This window comes from Rhyacophila brunnea, unplaced genomic scaffold, assembly GCF_057557595.1.
Source record: "Rhyacophila brunnea isolate RB1 unplaced genomic scaffold, BYU_Rbru_1.0 scaffold_1, whole genome shotgun sequence".
NCBI lineage: Eukaryota > Metazoa > Arthropoda > Insecta > Trichoptera > Rhyacophilidae > Rhyacophila > Rhyacophila brunnea.
This window is the reverse complement of record NW_028232751.1, coordinates 38174983-38195539: the sequence shown is the minus strand read 5'-3', so window position 1 is coordinate 38195539 and position 20557 is coordinate 38174983. Positions and strand designations below refer to the sequence as shown.

At 33.3% G+C, this 20557-nt stretch overlaps 2 protein-coding genes across 2 annotated transcripts in view; one reads left to right on the top strand and one right to left on the bottom strand.

The window, feature by feature from the left end:
• LOC147079748 (ATPase family AAA domain-containing protein 3A homolog) overlaps window positions 1–2919 on the bottom strand; it is a 30661-nt gene extending 27742 nt beyond the window's left edge. The window contains exons 1-2 of the mRNA XM_085943914.1: window positions 2587–2919; window positions 244–398 (exon numbers count right to left, since the gene is read on the bottom strand). Coding sequence (XP_085800040.1) covers window positions 244–398; window positions 2587–2800 — 369 coding nt within the window. The 5' untranslated portion in view covers window positions 2801–2919. The remainder of the gene's footprint in view (window positions 1–243; window positions 399–2586) is intronic.
• An 859-nt stretch (window positions 2920–3778) lies between these two features.
• Window positions 3779–20345, top strand: LOC147079747 (uncharacterized). Its single transcript, XM_085945564.1, has 8 exons — window positions 3779–4451; window positions 4678–4872; window positions 5082–5951; window positions 10492–10668; window positions 10970–10982; window positions 12255–12461; window positions 16313–16420; window positions 19309–20345. Exons 1-8 carry the CDS (start codon window positions 3923–3925, stop codon window positions 19586–19588), a joined length of 2379 nt encoding a protein of 792 aa, XP_085801690.1. The 5' UTR covers window positions 3779–3922; the 3' UTR covers window positions 19589–20345.
• The last annotated feature ends 212 nt before the right edge of the window (window positions 20346–20557 follow it).

The window sequence follows — 20557 nt, the reverse complement described above, 5'->3', positions numbered from 1 at the left end:
TAACACGTGGACTTGGTAACATGGAAGAAAACCTTTTAGTGTCTTCAATGACGTCAGAAACGGGTGAAGAACTCTTTTGGACTGGATAGAAAAGAGAGGGTAATAAAAGAAATCAACAATGTCGTTATATCTGTATATAAACAATATAACATTATCTTATATTACTTGCAGCTTATGATGGACATTATGCAGTACATTTTTTTACTTATGGATAAAGTAGATTTATAAGAAATTGATAATTACCTGCAATGTTTTCCGCCGTTCTTCATGATCTACTCTTTTTTGATCTGTTTTAGCTTGCTCTATGTGGGCTTCATATTCCTTTATTTTAGCCATTTGCTCATGTTGTCTGGTGACTTCTTGTAATTTACTTAACTCCAATGCTTCCTTTGAATGCTCTGAAAATGAGTTATATGCAATTAGGAACAGTTTGTTAACTAGAAATTTGCTTTAATGCCCACTGATTGCATTTTTCTTATATCGACTGCTTAATCTGCAATCCATCCAACTGCACTTTTGACCAACAATGACATTTTGATGGTATTTTGTTATAAAGCATGTTTTCTATGCTCACACAAAATTTCAAACTCCTAAACCTATAAATAAATGCATTATCGTTCTTCACACAAGGCAGCCAACTGCAGGTGCCAAATTTGCAATTTCGTAAATGGAACAACTCCGCTCTTTATATAAATTTTCTTTATAGGGAAGTTTCCATTTTTTGAATTATTAAATTGCGCTCGCTACTTAAATTATTATGTTTTTTCTCCTTCCTGAACAATTTAATTTGCCCAAATGGAGATAGCCGGTTTGCAGATTAATAGGTTGTCCTCGACTTTCGTACATATTCAGTTCCTGAAAATGTGTATGAATGTTGAATGTACAAAAGTAAAGCAACGTAAAAAAAACATCAAAAAGTGTATTTTAAAATTAATCAATGAGACCACGGGTATAATAAAGTTAACGAGACGTATTAGTACTCAGGTGTTTTCTTTATAAACTTGTCAAGAGAGGGAACGAAGGATAGGGGAGCATACTTACAGTTTTTTCATTATTGACAAAAATCTAAAGTACTCTCTCAGTAATCCACCACCCCAAAAACCAGACAAGTGTCCAATTAGTGAAAGTGGCAGATTATAGTGCATACATACAAAATATGGTAAAAATTAAAACAGGTACTTCGTAAAAATAGTTTTTTTGGTACTAGTGAGTTATGTGGAATACAGCGGCAAACACATTTTGAAAATACCCAATATACTGGATTATTTGTTAGTTTGGGTTAGTTTAGGTTAACCTAACAAATAATCCAGTATATTGGGTATTCTCAAAATGGGTATTCCACATAACCGACCTGTACCATTTTTTTTTTTTTTGAAAAATTTGTACTTGCAAATTAAGGTTTTATTTATAATCAAAATCAAGTAATTAGTAAATTGTAAATTGTAAATATTTATAAACTAAGTTTATTAACTAAATATTAAACGGTAAATCACTTGACACAACCAGTTGTTTTGTGAGGCAGATATTCTTGAATGGCTTAGGATTCCTAGCTTTCCCAATGACCAAAAACTTCATTTTGTGTGTCCCGGTTGCATTGGAACACGGCATAATTGTGATGCGGTCCTTGCGCACTTTCCTCCCTGGTACATTACTTTCTTCGCGATGAACGTACGTTTTACGAAGGACAAGTTTCCAAAATAAACCTGTCTCATCTGCGTTGTATACTTGTACGTGGCGGACTACTGAATTTGATAATTGAATACCGGCGAATTATAGAGCTTGATTTTGTGCTTTCAACTAGTAAAAATTACAGCGGATTATAGTAGTTGTCGGATAATCGAGCGGCGAATTACTGATAGTGTACTGTACTACTTAAATATTTAGCGAAGTGTATGAAAGTATAACTGTAATTTGAAGATGAACCATTAATTAATAAATTTGCTAATTTAAAATATATAATTATCCAAATCCTTCTTATAGAATCAAAATATATCCGTTGCGATTATTGGTGAAAGGTTATGAAAAATATTCATTCTTCGGCGTAGAAAGAGATTTTCATAAAAATTGAGTATCGCTCTAAGAGTTATAATATAAAGAACTATTGTTTGGCAAAATGAAACCGCGTGTCTTGCATATAACGCACAGTAGAACCTCAATTTTATTATTATTAACTATAAAACGTTATACCATTATATTGCTTCTCCAAATTCAAATTTTCTACTAAACACAAAAACAATAAATTTCAACACATGCTCGCAGTTTTAAAATGAATAGCGACCTCGAATAAACGACCAACAGTTAACTCTTTGGAGAAAATCTGTGATGGTTACTCTACAATGAAAGCTCCATTACAATCAAGCATTATCTTTATGGTGTAAGAACAGTGGTACTATATTAACATGTAGGTATCTGATTGATGTGGTTTGATGAATGAAAGGCATTCATAATATAACAATAAAGAGTAACCAATTGAACTGTTAGGTCAAATAAATAGTTGTAAATAGTGTAGGTACGTGTGAGCACTATTACGCAATCGTAATCAATTATTGGCCGAGGGCAAAGTTTTTATGTTGAATGGGTAATTACTTGATTTTTCCAACTCTTTGGCAGCTTGAGCGGCTCTTTCCAGAGCACTAGAGTCAAATCTATATGCCTCCATCACTTTCTTTTCAGCACGGGATAAATTGGAAGCATCCACTTGAGCACCAGCGCTTCCCGGATTTTGCCCTTCTGAACCGTCGATGTTTCCGTCATTAGCCAACTGGGGTTTTTTACTCCCATATCCAAATAACCAAGACATCTTACAGAGGTTATCTTTTCACAATATATATATATATAATGCAATCACAAAAAATAATCTTTTAGGTTAGTTAACCTCAAAATCTTCACTTTGCAATTGCACTACGGACCTTCAAACCTAGTGTTGCCAAATGATTTGAATTTTTGAAATACCAGTAAACCACTAAAATAATGAAAATCCCAAATAACGTAGATTAACGTCTCTCATTATACTATTTTGAAAAATCATTAAAAAAACACGTGATATTTTTGTGGAAGCTGTGTAATAAAAATAATTCAGTTGATTTTATCTCGTCTCAAAAATGCATGCAATGAATGTATCACTTTCAAAACTTTCAACTAAAACGGCTAACACAACCACTAAAAAAACAGTCTCGTGATAACAAAAAGTGTTTTTATATCACTAAAAATGAATCTATAGTCAACAGATTATAATAACTAATTTACTTTTGTAATATAAATAAGCTAATTAATTCGTATTTCATATCTAAAAGTATGTTTTTTTGGATAAAGTCAATTTGTTATTTGCGGTTTTGGTACCTACTTTATTTGGGTATTTTACTTTTGAGATTTTGATAGGGTACATTAAAATAAAAAAATAAATTTAAACAGTGAATATAGTAACATGAAAAATAGTGTTTATTATTTTTATATACTTAGATTAAAATTTTGTTCGATAAATATTTATATTTGAGATGTTATCTAAAAAAAAATATGTTACTTAAATATTATTTTGTAGAAAATTGCTATGGCATCCCTGCAAGTGTTGTTTTGTTTTTATATTTTGGAGAATGAAGAGTGAAATTGAATATTTGAAATGTCGGTACAACATTTTGTTTGTGCATTTTTTTAAATATTGAATTTTAAATTAAATTTGATTTCTATATTAATTATATACTTATGAAAATAGTGGCCATCAGTTTATTTATATTATTAGGCACATTATAATACAATAAGACAATACGACGGCCGAGGCATATAATACCGTCACCATTAACTTCTGGCAGTAATTTATCCACATTCACCGAAAACTCATAGAAAATCAGAGCTTGCGTTCAGCACACCGGTAGATAATGATATTTTGAAAGATTCATGTAATTTTATCGGATCTGATAGAATTGCGATGAACGAAAGACGAGAAGAACACAAAGAAAGAAACAATGTCTTGTTTGAGAGTACAAATTATCAAGCTTTTAACAGAAAAACAACCCACCAAAGTAAAGAGGATGGACCTGTGATAGATCTGCACGATGAAAGCAATATCAATGAACCATTATTTATTAATACAGATGTAATCTGTGACAATATAACATCAGAAGGCAATAGTGGAATAGAGTCATTGAAAATCTTTAATAAAGAATGCTATTCCACAAATGTGGCTATCGGTCATTTGAACAAAGATGATTACAAAACTCCTGAGGATTGCGGAGGCATTGGTAGAAAACTGACACCAAAAACGGCAAGCATCCTGGATAATCTATACGGAGACGTCTGGAAAACCACCCCTGGACTCTTCAAGACAACTAAACCTAGAATTGACCGCACCCAGAAAGTCCAAAAGTTTTCTATCGACGATAACGATGTTCTTGATAAAATCAATTTATTGAATCTTAATGCTAAATCTACGACAGATACGAAAGGGAAACGGAAATGTAATATAACATATTTTTTTAAATCCTCTACTAAAAAAATTGATTATGAGGTTACATCCCGTGAATATTCTGCAAACAAACATCCAACAACATCGCATTTTGATATAATCGATGATATTTATGTTTTAAAAGATTGTTTGAAAGAGATGACTAGTATTATCGATGTACGTAAAAATAGTAAAAAAATAGCTTGTGCAATAAGTGCTTAATTTTTCTGACATTTCAGCAGATGACAATTTACCGTGCACTGGTTTGCATTCAGACATAAATAACCCTATATACATGGGTTTACATAATTCTACAGACGGTAAGATTCCAAACCTTCCAAGTTGTAGAGAAAAAGTTGATTTGACTGATGACAATTATCCCAAAACTTTGAAAGACGATTTAAAAAAAAATAAAAATCCAATTGAAGGTGAAGGTATGATTATTTCTAATGATAAAAACGACCGCTCTGTTATACAACAGAGTTTAAATGATTCGGATAATTTTTTATCCACAAGAAAGCCTAAAATATTTAATGCAATTTATTCACCATTTTTGTATAGTAGTATGATATCAAAAACGATATTATAAATTCTAAGCTCGGTATGATTAAGGCTAATATTAACAATAAAATTAATTCTCTAGATTTGATGACAGAGAACCACTCCAAAATGATATCTAGTGAACCAAATCTGACTGACAAAGAAAAACCCAGGAGAAGGATTGTCACGCTGATGAATATTGACAAGGCCATCAACCGAAAACCGTCTTCGAAAGTGCAAATCAAATTTACTAGACATGGCAAAATAGAAGAACAGAGGGATATATCAGATGTTAAGAACTGCGTAGGTTTGAATGATAACCAAAAGGCAACTATCAATGATAGAAAACAAAATCCAAATGACAAAAATGCGTCAGACGTAAGAATTAAATCAATCAGACAACGAAAGGACAATCATTTAAAAGAGAGGGTGAAAGCAGAAACAGAAAAAATAGATGCTGTTTCTAAAGGTTTAGAAGTAAAAAATAAAGATAGTAGTAATACAAAACCAAATTCAGATAAAGATGACAAAACAAATACAAAATTACAAAAGAACATAAAGGATGCGGAGGAGTATGACAAAGATGATTCAGATTTGTTTGATACATTAATCAATAAGGAGATTGTAAGAATCAATAGCAATTTGGATGATTCCTGTCAAATTTTGACCACAAAAAAGAGGAAAATAAACTACTTTCCGGATTCCAGTGATTCAGATTCAATCAGTGATTCGGATAGGAAATTGCAAAATTTGCACTTCGATCTTCAGCCTAAAAGACTGGTCTTTGGTTCCAGCGGTAATGATAGTGATATAGGAAAAAATAAAGAAAATTATCCAGACAACGGTGTGAAGAAGAAAACTATGAAAAAGTCAGTAAAGGAACGGAACTTGGCACAGAGTTTGGCAATTTCAAAAGCAAATATTCTAGATTCAGACGCAGTTCGAGTTGATAGCTTCATGGCCTCTCTTGCTGGTAAGTTGTGTTACTTCTGAGACAGACAGACAGAAGGCGGCGTGGCGAGGTGTGGCTATCGCGAAGCATTTATAAGGCATTGTATTGCATATGTATAAGGCATTCAAATGAAGTAGTGAAAAGTAGATCTACGGTATATTTTTATTTACACTCTGGAAACAAATACAAAATATCGGTTAACGAAAATTTCAGATCAATAAGACCAGTAGTGGTGTGAGTGGCATTGCTGCTTATCCAAATCTCTACTGGCATAAATAAAGTGAGCGGCCCGTGTGGTCCTCCTGGAGGGCGATTCCCGACTGAAGCATTATGAAGCACAAGTGACCAGTTGCGCAAACATTTACACAACATACTTCAACTGTAGCATATTAAAAGTCAACCGCTGGGTGTCACTAGGCCAGGCTTTGGTAGTACACATACTTTGACGGTAGGGGCGCTCGCAACTCTCCGTTTGACATAATAAACGTCAGATTTCGTATCGTACGTAATATTGGAGAAAGCTGTTGATCTATTGTTTTACATTTACCACATATTACCGCTAAAATTATTATGTCGTGTTTCAATTCTCATTTAAGGATGTATTTATTGTGATTTTGTAATACAGAAACACACATGTTTGTTTGCAAAATACAACGGAAATTCCGTGTTGTAATCTTGTTGTAATATTGTTATATTGGAGACGTAACTAGCGTGTTTAAAGATTAATTGGTTACGTACTTCAACAATGAATGATTTAATCATGCAACGTTAACGGTAAGTACTGATTAAATATGAAGTCATTACCAAAATGGATAAAAATGTTATTTAATTTCATGACATTGACAATAGTGCCGTCTTGACATGTTTACTTTCTATCTTACTCTAACGTATGGACATGAGGTATAAGCATGTTGCTTTCTCACTCGCACTTATATGCCGTTTACCCGTTTCACTCGAAGCTCTGTACACATAATATCTCCTGTAAAACTAAAAAATTTACGAGCTTCAGTTGAAGCGGTTCGGTGACGTTTTTTGCACTGCTTCATTCAGGAATCGCTGTCCTGCCCTGTCACACTCGGTGAGCTCTGCAGTATTGGTTCAGCTTGTATTTTGGTTGAGTGATAATGTCGTTTGAAAAATTAACGTACACGCCGTTGCCCCACTGCCTTCTGTGGGCTTTGTGCCTAATAGCATATCTCAGATTAAAGCGGTGTTCTTCATGACTTGGTCAAAGGTTTTCTCTATGCCGTTCTTGATTCATTACAGTAGTCTAAATACTTATATATCTATAAAATATTGAAAAATAAAGATATACCACCATAAATAGTCCAGTGTCCGAATTTAGAGCTAAGCTCTTTACAGTATAAAAATCTTGAAAGATAAATATCAAATTTTAGCATGTGGTGCCCTCGCTCTACGGATAACTTATACAGTTGGATCTATCAACTATAATTGATGGAATTTGAATTTTAATTCTAACCGGTTTAAATTTTGTATTTTTCCATTCAAATCGTTTTTTTTGCGATCCAGTTTTACCTTTCAGCAGCGCTCGAAATGGAAAAAATTACGAACCGGAGCGCTCAAAAATGATCTGAGGATATTAACATGGTTATCAAATTTTATGGGTATTTATTAAACATAAGTGTGCTAGATTTTTTGTTATATGGCATATCTAGCTCAGACGGTCAACATATTTTAACTACGAGACGGAGCGATAACTTTACAGATTCCACGAATCGGAACGGCGCTCCGGTGCGCTCCAGTCCATTTCAAGCCCTGCCTTTCAGCATATGTGTAGTTAGTTACCAATGGCAAATGCACAACTAAAACAATAAAACAATGCTATTTGTAAATTTTACAAAATAAATATTTCTTATACATTCGTCGCCATGCCACATTAAACGAAGCAATCGAACATGAATTCAGTAGGAATACGTTAATGATACCTTATCACCCCATGTGTAGCTACAATCTTCCATCTCTATCTTTCTCGAAATTATTTTGTCGAGAACTATAATTAAATGATTAGAATCATTCTGATTAATGTCGATAGCCATTATTGACTCTTTTGATTTATTAAACTATTGTTTCACATAAATGTAAGGTGAGTCGGAGTAAGTGTGACATATAATTCAATGAGATGAATTTCAACGTGCTTCATGATGAATAGGTGTGTCTTAAACAGTTGAAAACTTTACCGTAGGATCTACAAAAGCATTACAATTAATATGTACAGAAGGAACCCACTGTATAATATATTACTATAACACGACATTTTAATATTTTTTGATCACTAGTCAGTTTGTTACACTTACCCCAATATTGGGGTAAGTGTAACTAAATTCATCTTTATTCCAAAAGTACTTCAAAACCATAATGTATTATATGCATGTATTGGATATTAAGTCTTCAGTTAAAACTACAGTATAGAATTTCAACAAAATGGACTAAAACATTTTTTTTGGGGTAAGTGTGAAATACTAATGTATGAAGCGCTAGTGATGTCCCGAAAGAAAAACGACATATTTTTTTATTAATTAACGTAGGTAGTTGATGGAAATCCGATGACACTAACGAGTTTACTTTTTTAAGGATCATGGGAAAAACTTGTTATGTCAAGTTGACAGTCAACATTATATATCTATTGTGGACAATCCTTTAAACTCAGGTTGATGATTGTACTATTTAATAAGACAAGTTATAGTACCAATTGATTACAAAAGGATCCCAAACTTTTTTCAAACATTCTACGGCTTGCGGTTTTTAACATGGAACATGCTTTTGTCTTGCCCACCCGGCCGGATTCGTTACGAAAACATCGCACAGGCAGCGGTAACGAAAACAAAAAATAAAGTCACGAAAGTAACTCGGCGCGGGCTGGAGTGGCTTCAGTCGGCCTCGAACGGCGCTTCAGGAATAACATGTGACCCGCGCCCCGCAATTTATTTTATTTTCCTTCGAATTTGGACAACCAGCATTCAGAGAATCAGTGGGCAAAGCATGTTCCATGTTTAATAATTTTAGCCGTTAGGGTTTAAGTAACCATCATCTTTAAATAATAACTTATTTCTTTTAATAAAACCAATTGTGTCCGGGTACTTCGATTTTAAACGGTGTGTTAATATTATTTCCTTTAATATACTGTCCAATTAATTCGAGGACTAATTTTTTTGTGAGACATGCTTTTCCAACGTATGCAAATTTTCTGCAAAAGATGTTTCAATCTCTTTGGGTAATATTGTACTTCTGCTAAAACTGTCTTGTCTTCTTTCGTAAACATGATTATACATATCCATATGATATATCCTGTTTTTTACACATTCAACTGTTTTTTGTAATTTTCCTTGGTCGTAAGCTTCTGTATCTGTCTTTCGTTTATATTTACATGTGGAAAAAATGCACACTAATTATTATCACATGTTAGATAAGCACTTATTTTAAAAACTTGTGTATTTAATTGAAACACATGCACTCTTCCGAGTACCTACTTAGCTAACATAAAACTATAACAATAAAATTATAAACATTTTATTTCAATTGTGAACATTTTTTCGATCGATATAAATAATGCGCCGTGTCCCATCACTAGTTAAAATAATGACTATGCGAATTCATAGAAAATATATGGGGGAACTGTGACACAAAACAAAGGCACACTTATCCCACGCGTTTACTTTCGTGGGGGAAGTGTGTCTACTCGATTAAAGCTTTAAAATGATCATCAATAAGTAAAACGATAACAACACTTGAAGCAGGGTAACAAAACACATATACTCACTAAATTTTACAACCATAATGTGCAGATTTCCGTGTTTTAAAAAATAGTTTAGTAACAGCTACCATCTCACTCGTCGACTTCAAAATGTCGTCTGGAGAGTAATCCATGTAGTCACCTCAAAAAACATGGTATCGACACCATTTATGATTATTTTTATAAATCGGTGACTTTGCTATCACCTTTCCATAGATGACATTATCCAATTTGTAGTAGATACTGAGATATCTTAGTAGCTACACTTACCCCAAAGTTACACTTACCCCGACTCACCTTAATAATATTATCAAATGGAATTCTATGTACATACTGAAATAATTTTGTTGTAACTTATGGGTTTTTATCTTTTACCTTATATTATTTTATCGAGATATATTTTGTTCACGATGATTCCCCGCAAAGATGGTTCCATCGAGGGAAGCGGATTGGTCCAACAGGACACCGGGAGGACTTCCGATAAGCCGACGTATGCAAAATCTTTTTATTCCAAATTGTATAAACGCGTGTGCTCATTGTCACTATCATCAACCGCGGTCGGTCCACCGCTGGAAGAATGCCTCCACTAGCTTCATCCTCCAACCAGGATTAAAAGGTTGAAGTGAAGTGGAAGATGAAGTAATCAAATGTAGACATGTCTATAGGCATCTATATATCAAAAACTGTGTGTTCCTGAGCCCCGGTCTCCAGCTGCCAATCTTCCGCAGCCAATTTTCCAATACAAAATTCATTCGTATGGCATAGCCAGCCATTTTGGCAGCTGGAATGATTTCAATTATTATCTTTCAGATAATGTCCCATTGTGGAGATGCGACCCGGATGCAACATGCTTCAAAAGCAATTTCAAATCCAAGCGGGATGAGCTGACCAAGAAACTCTTCATCATGTTCAATGAAAATGTGTTTGAATCAAAATTGCCGACCGACTTGCCGATCGTTTGGAGTACCAAATTCACTAAGACTGCTGGTTAAATTAAAGCCTCTTTTATACCATAACAAAATGTAGACTGTATTAAAAAGATTAATTGAGATGCTGAGGATTGAACGAATACAAGTGCACCGGTGACCGAGTTGAGTAAATATACTTTAGACCTAAATAATATGAGTTAGTAAATTTTAGATAACTTTTTTTAACATTCGTTAAATAATGTTCTTGAAATTATTACTGTTCTAAAAAAATATTGATATTTTTACGTTCTTAGTGATAACGTTACATATTATATATAAATCCAGTGTTGGGAATAAAATATTTATAACTTTTCATACAGAGCTGTTTGAATCGTATTTCACGGACATGTGTAGGAAGGCGGCGATGTGAAAACAGCTCCTTGACTAATTTTTTATTACATGTCACATGTACTCGTTCAATCATCAGCACCTCCATTATTCCAATCGAAGAGAGTGGAGAATACTCTATAAAATCGTCGGGGATAATATGTTTTGATTGGATTTGAAAAACAACAATTTAAAATATAAAACAGTTTATTGATACAACAGGATTAATAACAAAATAAATGAAAGCAATAAACTGAAACAATAACATTAATTTTGTTCCGCATTACAAAAAAGCATACCTACTCATAGTTTTTCTTTTCTGTGGTTGCTACACACCCTGTTTGGCCTGTCTGCACCTGCTATGCTGCTAATTTGTCGATAATTACCAACAAATAATCTGATCGTACGGGCATGATTCTACTCATTATGACGATTCACGGCACGTGACACATGTCAAAATAAGTATTATCAAAAATCGATCACAATATAACAAATTCGCACCCCCTGCCTATAGACTAACAATATTTATAGTGAGGTTTTTATTTTATTGTGGTTGAATTGTAAGCCATAGAACAATTATTAATATTCTGTAAAGGTAGCTATGATGGCCGCGTGGCTTAAGTGTCAGCCTATAATGTCGTGGGTCCCAGGTTCGAATCTTGGGTCTGGCAAGTACACACATTGTTTTTCAACTTGTGTATGAGTCAGAATATAGATCTAATAGGTTGAGCAAGTGGATAACATCCATTTCTTGTAAAAAACAAATCTGGTAATAAAAAACTTCCACTCTGTGGATGCCCATATGATCTTATTAGGATCGGACATGGTAAAAAAAATACAACTGGCAGCACATTGAAAAATGATAAATATAAAATTTTATTTGTAGCTGCCATCTCTGCCATGTTTTGACATTTCTTCATTACGCATGTACCTATACATGCGGGATTTTTCACTTTAATATTGTAAATAATGAAATTTCGGTGTGTTTGGCGGTATATCTATGAACAATAGACAATGTGCCCCATCGATTGTCAAATTGATGCTGTTTAGAAAAATCCTTGGGCATATCTGTGAATATGTAGTAGAGGAATGACGGCATGCTGGAAGACTATGACTTAGGTGGCTGGACAAATAGAAAAGTACCCACAAATTCTTGGCGAGTCCAACTGACGTCACAAGGTCATGAAGAGAATACTATGCAGAGCAATGTTGGAGGACTGTAGCACTATTAATAATATTGTAAACGTGTTTTAATTGAGTCGCCCTTTCTGATTTCAGACGAACCCTTAATAAAATCATCAAAACTAGAAACAAGCCCAATACACCTGCCACTATTACAAGAGAGTCCCGTGTTGAGTTGTCGACAAAGGTATTGGATGGAACCCAGCGATTGAGAGATACGCTGGCGCATGAGTTGTGCCACGTTGCCACATGGCTCATAGATGGTCAACCGAATGATGGCCACGGACATTGCTGGAAGTCGTGGTGAGCATATTTACACGGTGGATTAAAAAACATTATATTATCTACATATGTCCATAATTCACATAAAGACTTTATATTTTTATTTTTATGACAAAGAAATGAAAGAATGAAATCTGCAACTCGCTGTGGGTTTATTTGCAATTATTTTTCTGTATAATATTTATAAACTCAATGGATTTTGTAGATCAACCTGTTAGAATTATTAATAAATTTAAAACACATTTTATCAAAAATTAAATGAAACGGCACTCCATCAAAAATTGATGGTTAAATAAAGACCACCGATCAAATCTGGTCTATACGCCCAGTTTCGGCCATACACCCACCCAGCCTCCCTGAGACACAAAAGGTGATGTGACGCAACTGCAGTTACTTAGGTCTAGGAATGTCTCACGACCAACTATCCAAAACTTATTTTTAAAACATCTTGTAAGAAAAGACAATAGGAAAGGAAGTATGTAGCGTAAGAAGAGTTTAAATGAATTTTAAAAACTAACCTACACCATCTGCAATTTGTATTGTTACTTCAATAAAAACAAATAAGTATGACTGACAAAGCTTAGTGTGCGTTATTTATGCCGGATCTAAAAAGTAGAAGTGAGTTGGAAATACTGTCACCAGTTTGTGTACTCAAGTCTCGGATGAAACTACCCATACTGAGTATGTGTGGCCCAATAAACTTATTCCAAAAAACTTATGATGATATCGCGAGTCGCTGTTTTGTGTGCTCGCCAGTTGGAAGACTTTCAACACTATTGATAGTGCAGGATCCCATAGACTTTTCGTATACATAATATGCGGAACGCATTCTGACAATTGGAATGGGTTTTTGGGGTCACAAAGATATATAATGTTGATGTTGCCAGGCGATATTAGTGGTAATTTTTTTTTTATTGAGGTTTTAATTTTTTTTCTTATAATCCACCAAAAATTGTTCTGAGAGCTTCAATAAAACCAAGACCGAATCAGGGATTGATTGAAAATGCAATAATTGTACCATGCCATCGGCATGGTAGTAGAACGGTTCGTCCCATTTTAAAAAATAAAAATAGCGGGTAGTGCAATGTGTTCAAAATTATCGATTCTTAGGATCCTCCTTCGCTTAAATTATTTTATTTAGTAGCATTTTTGTATACAATCACCCAGATTGGTTTCTTTACTATATCTATGCATATGAAATTAGTTTTAGTATTATGGTTAATCCAGAAACAGTGTAGGTTGCACATATAGGTAGGTGAATAAATGAAATAACGATAACAACTAACCACACTAAGTGCACTTTATTAAAAAAAAGAAACAAGTCAAGTGTTCAAACTGCTTTAAGTATCATGATCACAGTTTTTACAAACACTACTTACAGATTTGCACAATGGTACAGATGTCAAAGCCGATTTCTTATAACTACATGATAATGTACGGCAGTTAGAATTACGAATAAGTTTATTTATGGAAAAGCTCATCTGATCCACTATTTGAGCCTATTGATTTCCTACAACTTGGCTATGAGTTACGAGAAAATAATTTGTATCCAAGACAAATGACGAATGAACCTTTACCAAATTATTTAGTTAAACCATGCAAATATTATGACGTGTCATCACTGTTATCTTCAATAATATTGGATAGGGAAATAGATACATTGTTATTTTTATTAGGTACGTTGGTAGTATTCTTTATTGTGGGGGGCCTCAACATCAGTCAGTGACTCGGCCTTTCAAGTCTCTAAACCCGCCACTGATATAGGTACACTGATGAAATTTATTTACGATAGTTTTAGATTTAAAATGCACATTAACCCTGATTTCATTTATATTGAGATAATAATCGTACTATCGTTTTTTGAAATTCATATCTGAAAACTGACTAGGTAGTACAAACAAATTTATCTATGTATGAAGACGATTTCAAAGCATGAAAAACATAAAGTTGTTTTTTGGAAGAAGTTTGTTTGGGGACCACATGTTCGGAGTACAAAAAGAAGACGAAACTTTACTAAATTGGTACCAATAAGCTGCTGTTCTATAAGTTGTGACATTTTCATCAATCATTACATCATCCAGGAGTTTTTGAGTAGCACAGAATTCTCAATAAATATTTTTTTTTTAGTTTTTGAACTGTGATAAATATTTTTTACTTCAACACTATCAGGCTCCATCATTTCCATCCTTCTCGATCTTCCGCTTCTCTCAGGGCAGAATGGATGGTGCAATAATTCTTACATGATTACAAATTCACCAATACTAAAAACGTTGTGGAACCGCCATCAAGTGCCGAGTTATGCCAAGTCCCAAATCAAGATAAATAAAAAAAACATTATATAAACAGTTTTAAAGTTGCATATCAATTGTTTGCAAACATTTGTATAAAAACAATTCATAGATACTATTTTAAACAAATGTGCACTTTTTTGTATTTCGCCACGAATAAAAAACGTATGCAAACGCACAAACAAACATGCAAGCGTGGACGTGTCTACAGATTTTGTTTCACTAAAAGTAACGTCGTGTGGTCTCCACGAATGTTGTTTTGATTAAATCTCATAAATTTATATGATACGGGCTGCCCAGACTACATTTAATTGATAACAATGTGTGCAGGTGAATACGTGCGTAGACTTCCAAATGTTTGTAACGTGCATTTGTTAAGCGATATAAGTTTACAAACAAAGTGGGTATTCTACAAAAAGATCATACAATACCTTCTGGTTATAATCCAAACAACTCTGTTCAGGTTCTCAATTTTATTACATATATTAAATAAATATTTATATTGAAAAGGTGAAGTGCCACTGGTTCAAACCGCTGGTAACAGACGCTCCTACATTGGACAGGCCAAGCTTTTGGAGCGGATAACTAGTCTAGACTTCATCGCGCGTTGCATGAGCGTTTCCACCCTGGCCGCGGCCTAGGCTTGTTATAATTATGACCGCTCAAAACATGTTCAAAATAAAAAAAAACTCTGTTATTCATTTTTGTTAACAAAAATATTATAACCTAACAGAAAAACAACTCATAAATTTAAAATGTGTTTAAAATTTTATAATAAATGAGACATTTCGAAAAGCGGAGCTCAGCGTATTTTTAGCGATTCTGTTGAAGCCGATTCACAGTCTGAGTTCCACGAGCCGATACGTATTTCAAAAATACTAATATGGAGTTGGTTTTAGTTCCAGTTGAGTAGCTATAAGACTTAGTTGCATACGCACGCCAAACGTTCTATATAGTATTCCAAATGCTAGTAAGTATTTTCGAACAAGTTTCGATACTAAGTATTTTTTTATACTGGTAGTACCTAAGTATACTTAGTCTTCAAAATCGACCAGTTTTCCCACCTCTACTAAAAAGTTTACCTCCATTCTTCGCGACTGGTATCTGGCCTGTTCGAAGGTATTCCACCTGTTCTGTCTGGTCCCAATCTTTGCTTCCTCCGCTATAAGATGATTGGTTCGCTTTCTCATGTAAAGCTTCTCGCCAGCCGAGTGTGGAGATGGGGTCAGATGAAAGTTACCTACGAAGAATTGACAACAATAAAATGATAATATAAATTACTTACTTATATTAAATTCTACAGGTTGCTGTATTTGTCGATAGCTATTTTGGCTGTAACACCATTATCAAGAGTACAAAAATAAATGACGTATGGAATCATCTCTTTCCCTCACCTATCATTGATTTAAAACAATTTTCTTTACTACAGGTTATTTAATATTGTTTTTATCAATACAACCAAAATAGCTATTGACTAATAAAACAGGTTCTAGAATTTAATATAATTTGTATTATAATTTTGTAAAATGAAATTCTACCAAGTAAATATACATTTATACAATGTCTTAAAAATTTGTTTCGCAGGGTTGCGAGAACCTTAAAGAAATATCCTGAATTGGTGGCGCTCCCAGTTTGCCATACATTGGATATACATTTCAAGTATACCTACAAATGTATGAAATGCGGTAACAGGTAAATAAGTTTTCTTTGATTTAATGTTCAGTCAAGATGACCGCACTTGCAGAATGATATTATTAACCCCTCCTTCCTATTTCATCTGCTTGTGTCGTGATCTTGGCCAACAAGAGTACATATCAGAGTATTGGACAGCGCTCGAAATGGAAAAGTTTACGAACCGGAGCGCTCGATAGTTTTTTGAAGATATTTACACAATTATCTAAATTTATGTATATTTTATAATTTAAGTGTGTTATATTTTGTTTTTATGGGCTATCTACCTCAGATGGTCAACATTTTTTCCACGAGACGGAGCGATAATTTTCCCGATTTCACGAACCGGAACGGCGCTCCGGTCCATTTCGAGCCCTGGTATTGGACTATAAAAGATCTTTGACAAAGATGTTATAGCATTTGTTTAAGGTGTATTCTTTTATAAAATACGAGAGGTACATTACACTGCATAAATATTTTATAAAGGTTTACGAATAAAACAAATGTTTATGTCTTTTTAGTCTTTTATTTCCACTTTTATAATCTGGATGGTGATTAATATAATACAGCATTTCGTAGTTTTCATAATCTACAATCAATATTTTCATGCAATCCTCCATTTTGAAACAGGCTGTCAAAACAGCCATCATAATATTTTTTTATACATTTTTGTCAATCTACTGTATTTGGAAAAAATCATCTGGCAACGCTGCAAAACACTCTTCACCAAAATATTTGATTAAATGTTAATACGAATTCCATGTGTACGGGGAGAAAAATACTAAAATTTTGAAAAAAAAATATTTTTGATTTTCATTAATTTCGATTAGATCATATTAGATGTGCATACCAAATTTCTGATATAATTCTTTAAATCTGTGCAAATACCATCCGTCATTAATCAATTAATTGAAGTTATTAAAAGAATAAGTTACCAATGTAGGTAGGTATTTACCACCATGTATTGAGCTAGAATTATAAAAAAATATAAGTACGAAATATTTTTTATTTTTCCAATTTGTCGACACAATTGTTTGGCATTATTTCTCTAGTAAAACTATGTGAAAATCCAATAAAAATCCACAATTAAATACCGACAACCCTGAAACATGTTAGTTATTGTTTTTCCTTTGAATTGAGTGCAGTTGTGCCACTGATGTGTTAATGTTAATGGGTCATGAAATGTCAGGATTATTTTTATTGCCTTCATAAAATAAGCAATTTATGATGTTTTAAAAAAATGTCTGTCATAATTTTCAAATTAGATACCGAAACTCTTTTGGGGCTGCAATTATATAGTTATTAATATCCAATCCGATTATTTTACAAAACAAATCTTATTCATTCTTCGGCATATTATTATACTTATAGAAAATCCTGGCTGAGCCGCATGAAATCATTCCGTTGGCCACATCCCTGCTCATTACTGGTTCAGCGCATGGATTCCCAGCATAGTTTTCAAAAACAAAAAATGTTCAGTAGACACCTATTTTTTGAGTTTTGAAATTAAAATGAAATATCCGTAATATGTGTCATATTATGACTACTTAGGTTGATCTTTTGCTGAAAGTGAACCCAAAACCGAACCTTTAAATAACTGAGGGTTCTAATAGCTCAGTATAAAATAATATCATTATGCACTTCAGTGGCGAAGGGTGGAGGTAGGCTGTTAGGATTCGCTATATATAGTTCACACTAAACTTTTTTAGTCATATGTATTTGTTTTTATTGAACTAAGACTACAATTTACAGATGGTGTTAGTCAGTTTTTAAAAATCAATTAAACCCTGCCTAAACGAAGCCATAATAGTTTTGGTCTAATTTGGGCAATACGACAAAATTGTGCACACTTTTTCATTCATAGTTATTTGTTTTCATTGGATTAAAAATACATATTACACATATTGTTGGTTATTTTTTTTAATTCATTAAGCCCTGCCTAAACCAAACTATAATAAATAAAAAATATTATTCTATTTATAAAATATTCAAAGTTATGTATGATTTAATTGCATAATTTTAGATATTTTATATATAGACATGTATTTTTTGACTATTATCTATTATGGCTTGGTTTCTCAGGGTTTAATTGAATTTTAAAAACTAACCAACACTATCTGTAAATTGTAGTCTTATTTCAATGAAAACAAATATGTATGTCTGAAAAAGTTTAATGTGCACTGTTTATGGCGGATCTTAACAGCCTACCTCCACCCTTCGCCACTGATGCACTTTCGTTTCAGTAAATACGGCGTAATTAATACCTGGGTATCTTTTCAGTCGAACAAATTTTGAGAATTACATATTATACAGAATATAGGTCCAACATGTTGAGATTATCAAATGCAAGCGAGTGATAATCAATGCCAATGATTTATTTAAAGTTGCACAATACTGGTGTTCAATAATTCATGCTCCAGGATTGGATGGATTATTATTTTTAATTAGGTTAATCCACAATATATTAATAAATTGTGTCTATCGAATATGTTTCTACTGCTGTCATGATTAGGATTATGTACCAATGACTAAAGCAAGATAATAATAATTATTAGTGTGTCTGTTTTTGTCACCTTAAATGCCCAATATTATTGTGGACAGATGAATCGATACTAAATGATTATTTAACATTGCCTTGACCATTGAAAATGAGACCATTTATTAACTTGAAGATTCAATTAGTACCTTCGGCATATTTGGTAGAACCAAGCAAGTCGCAATAGATACATTTAAGTCACTGAAATAAGCGGCGTGTTAACATTTTTTGATAGTAGCTGTCTTGTATAGCTAGCGATGAAACCAGATGCACAGTAATCATCGCTAATAGGTGCTTCAACGGTCTACTAAAACAAAATAAATCCCAAAACAAATATGATGTCACGGAATTATGTAAATGATATTTTTTATAGCATCAGTAGGCATTCCAAGTCTATTGATACGATACAAAAGAGATGCGGCTATTGCTACGGAACTCTGGAATGCATCCACAACAAGAAACACAAAGACGGTCTAGTTGTATCAACCCCCGCCGGCCAAAAGCGTCAGGCCACTGGTTTTGCACTCTACGTCAAAGAGAACTATGGAAATGTGAGGGGCGCCAATACGCCACATAAAGAAGCCATGAAGTATCTTGGCAAGCAGTATGCCAAGATGAAAATTGACAACCAAGAACCACAGGATGCGAAATGATTTCTGTATTTGTAAGCCCAGTCGCTCATAGAAAAACGTCTTGACTGGGATATGGCCTTAAATCGAAACCTGGCGCAATGTTGCAACTCTCTTTCAACACATGCGAGACCATACCGGAGGACTTTCGGCTATCCGAAATGTATGAAAAAGCAGCTTCTGCAAATGTTTCGATGAGACATTTTGCTTTTCTAGAAGCATTTTACCAAAAAAATTGCATCGACGCAGTGTATGGCAGTACATTAAATGTTTTGTGTATGATAACAATATCACATTGACAAATTCAACATGTTGCAGTCAAAATGAGTTTCTTTGTGTGACTGAGCTAATAGTTTTAATATAATTGCCGTATTATATTGATATCTAGATAATAAATATATAGAAATGTGTTGGGTAAATTGATACCTGCTAGAATCTAGATTCCCAAACACATTGAATACAATTTTTTCTATGGATTAGATGTGTTATTAGATGCACAGTTGGTAGTTACTATTATTAAATTAGCATCTCTTTTCTGGTTGGAAAAAAAAGGTGGAGACTTCATTAATTAAATTCTAAGACTGCCTGGCAACAATTTAACTGAATATATTATATTTTAGCTGTTTTATATTATAGATTGTGTAATATTTCCTATCATTAATAATTGTTATGATATTTTGACCTGTCATAAATTATTATAGAATATTTTGTGTAGACCTATTTACATTTTAACTAGGTATGACAATTTATTTTACTTTTAGAATAATAAATACATTTTGTTTATATTATTTTTTAATCTAGTATTTTTGTATTTGGTAATTAATGTTGTATCTACTTGTGCGATTTGTATTACTTTTCTACTTTTTCTAAAATGTTACATTAATATAATATGTAATTACGAACCATAAAAACGTTCTAAACAAACTGTTATGTAATTTTTAATCAGAAAAGCAAAATTTTTAATGAGGCGCTAATAGAAAAAGAAGCTTCAAT

What these genes read in the sequence shown, in the direction of transcription:
- LOC147079747 (XM_085945564.1), top strand. Translation starts at nt 3,923, where the DNA reads ATGAACGAAAGACGAGAAGAACACAAAGAAAGAAACAATGTCTTGTTT. An exon ending in GGACATTGCTGGAAGTCGTG is followed by an intron (nt 12,462 to 16,312) that starts GTGAGCATATTT and finishes TTTGTTTCGCAG; the next exon opens with GGTTGCGAGAACCTTAAAGA. An exon ending in TGTATGAAATGCGGTAACAG is followed by an intron (nt 16,421 to 19,308) that starts GTAAATAAGTTT and finishes TATTTTTTATAG; the next exon opens with CATCAGTAGGCATTCCAAGT.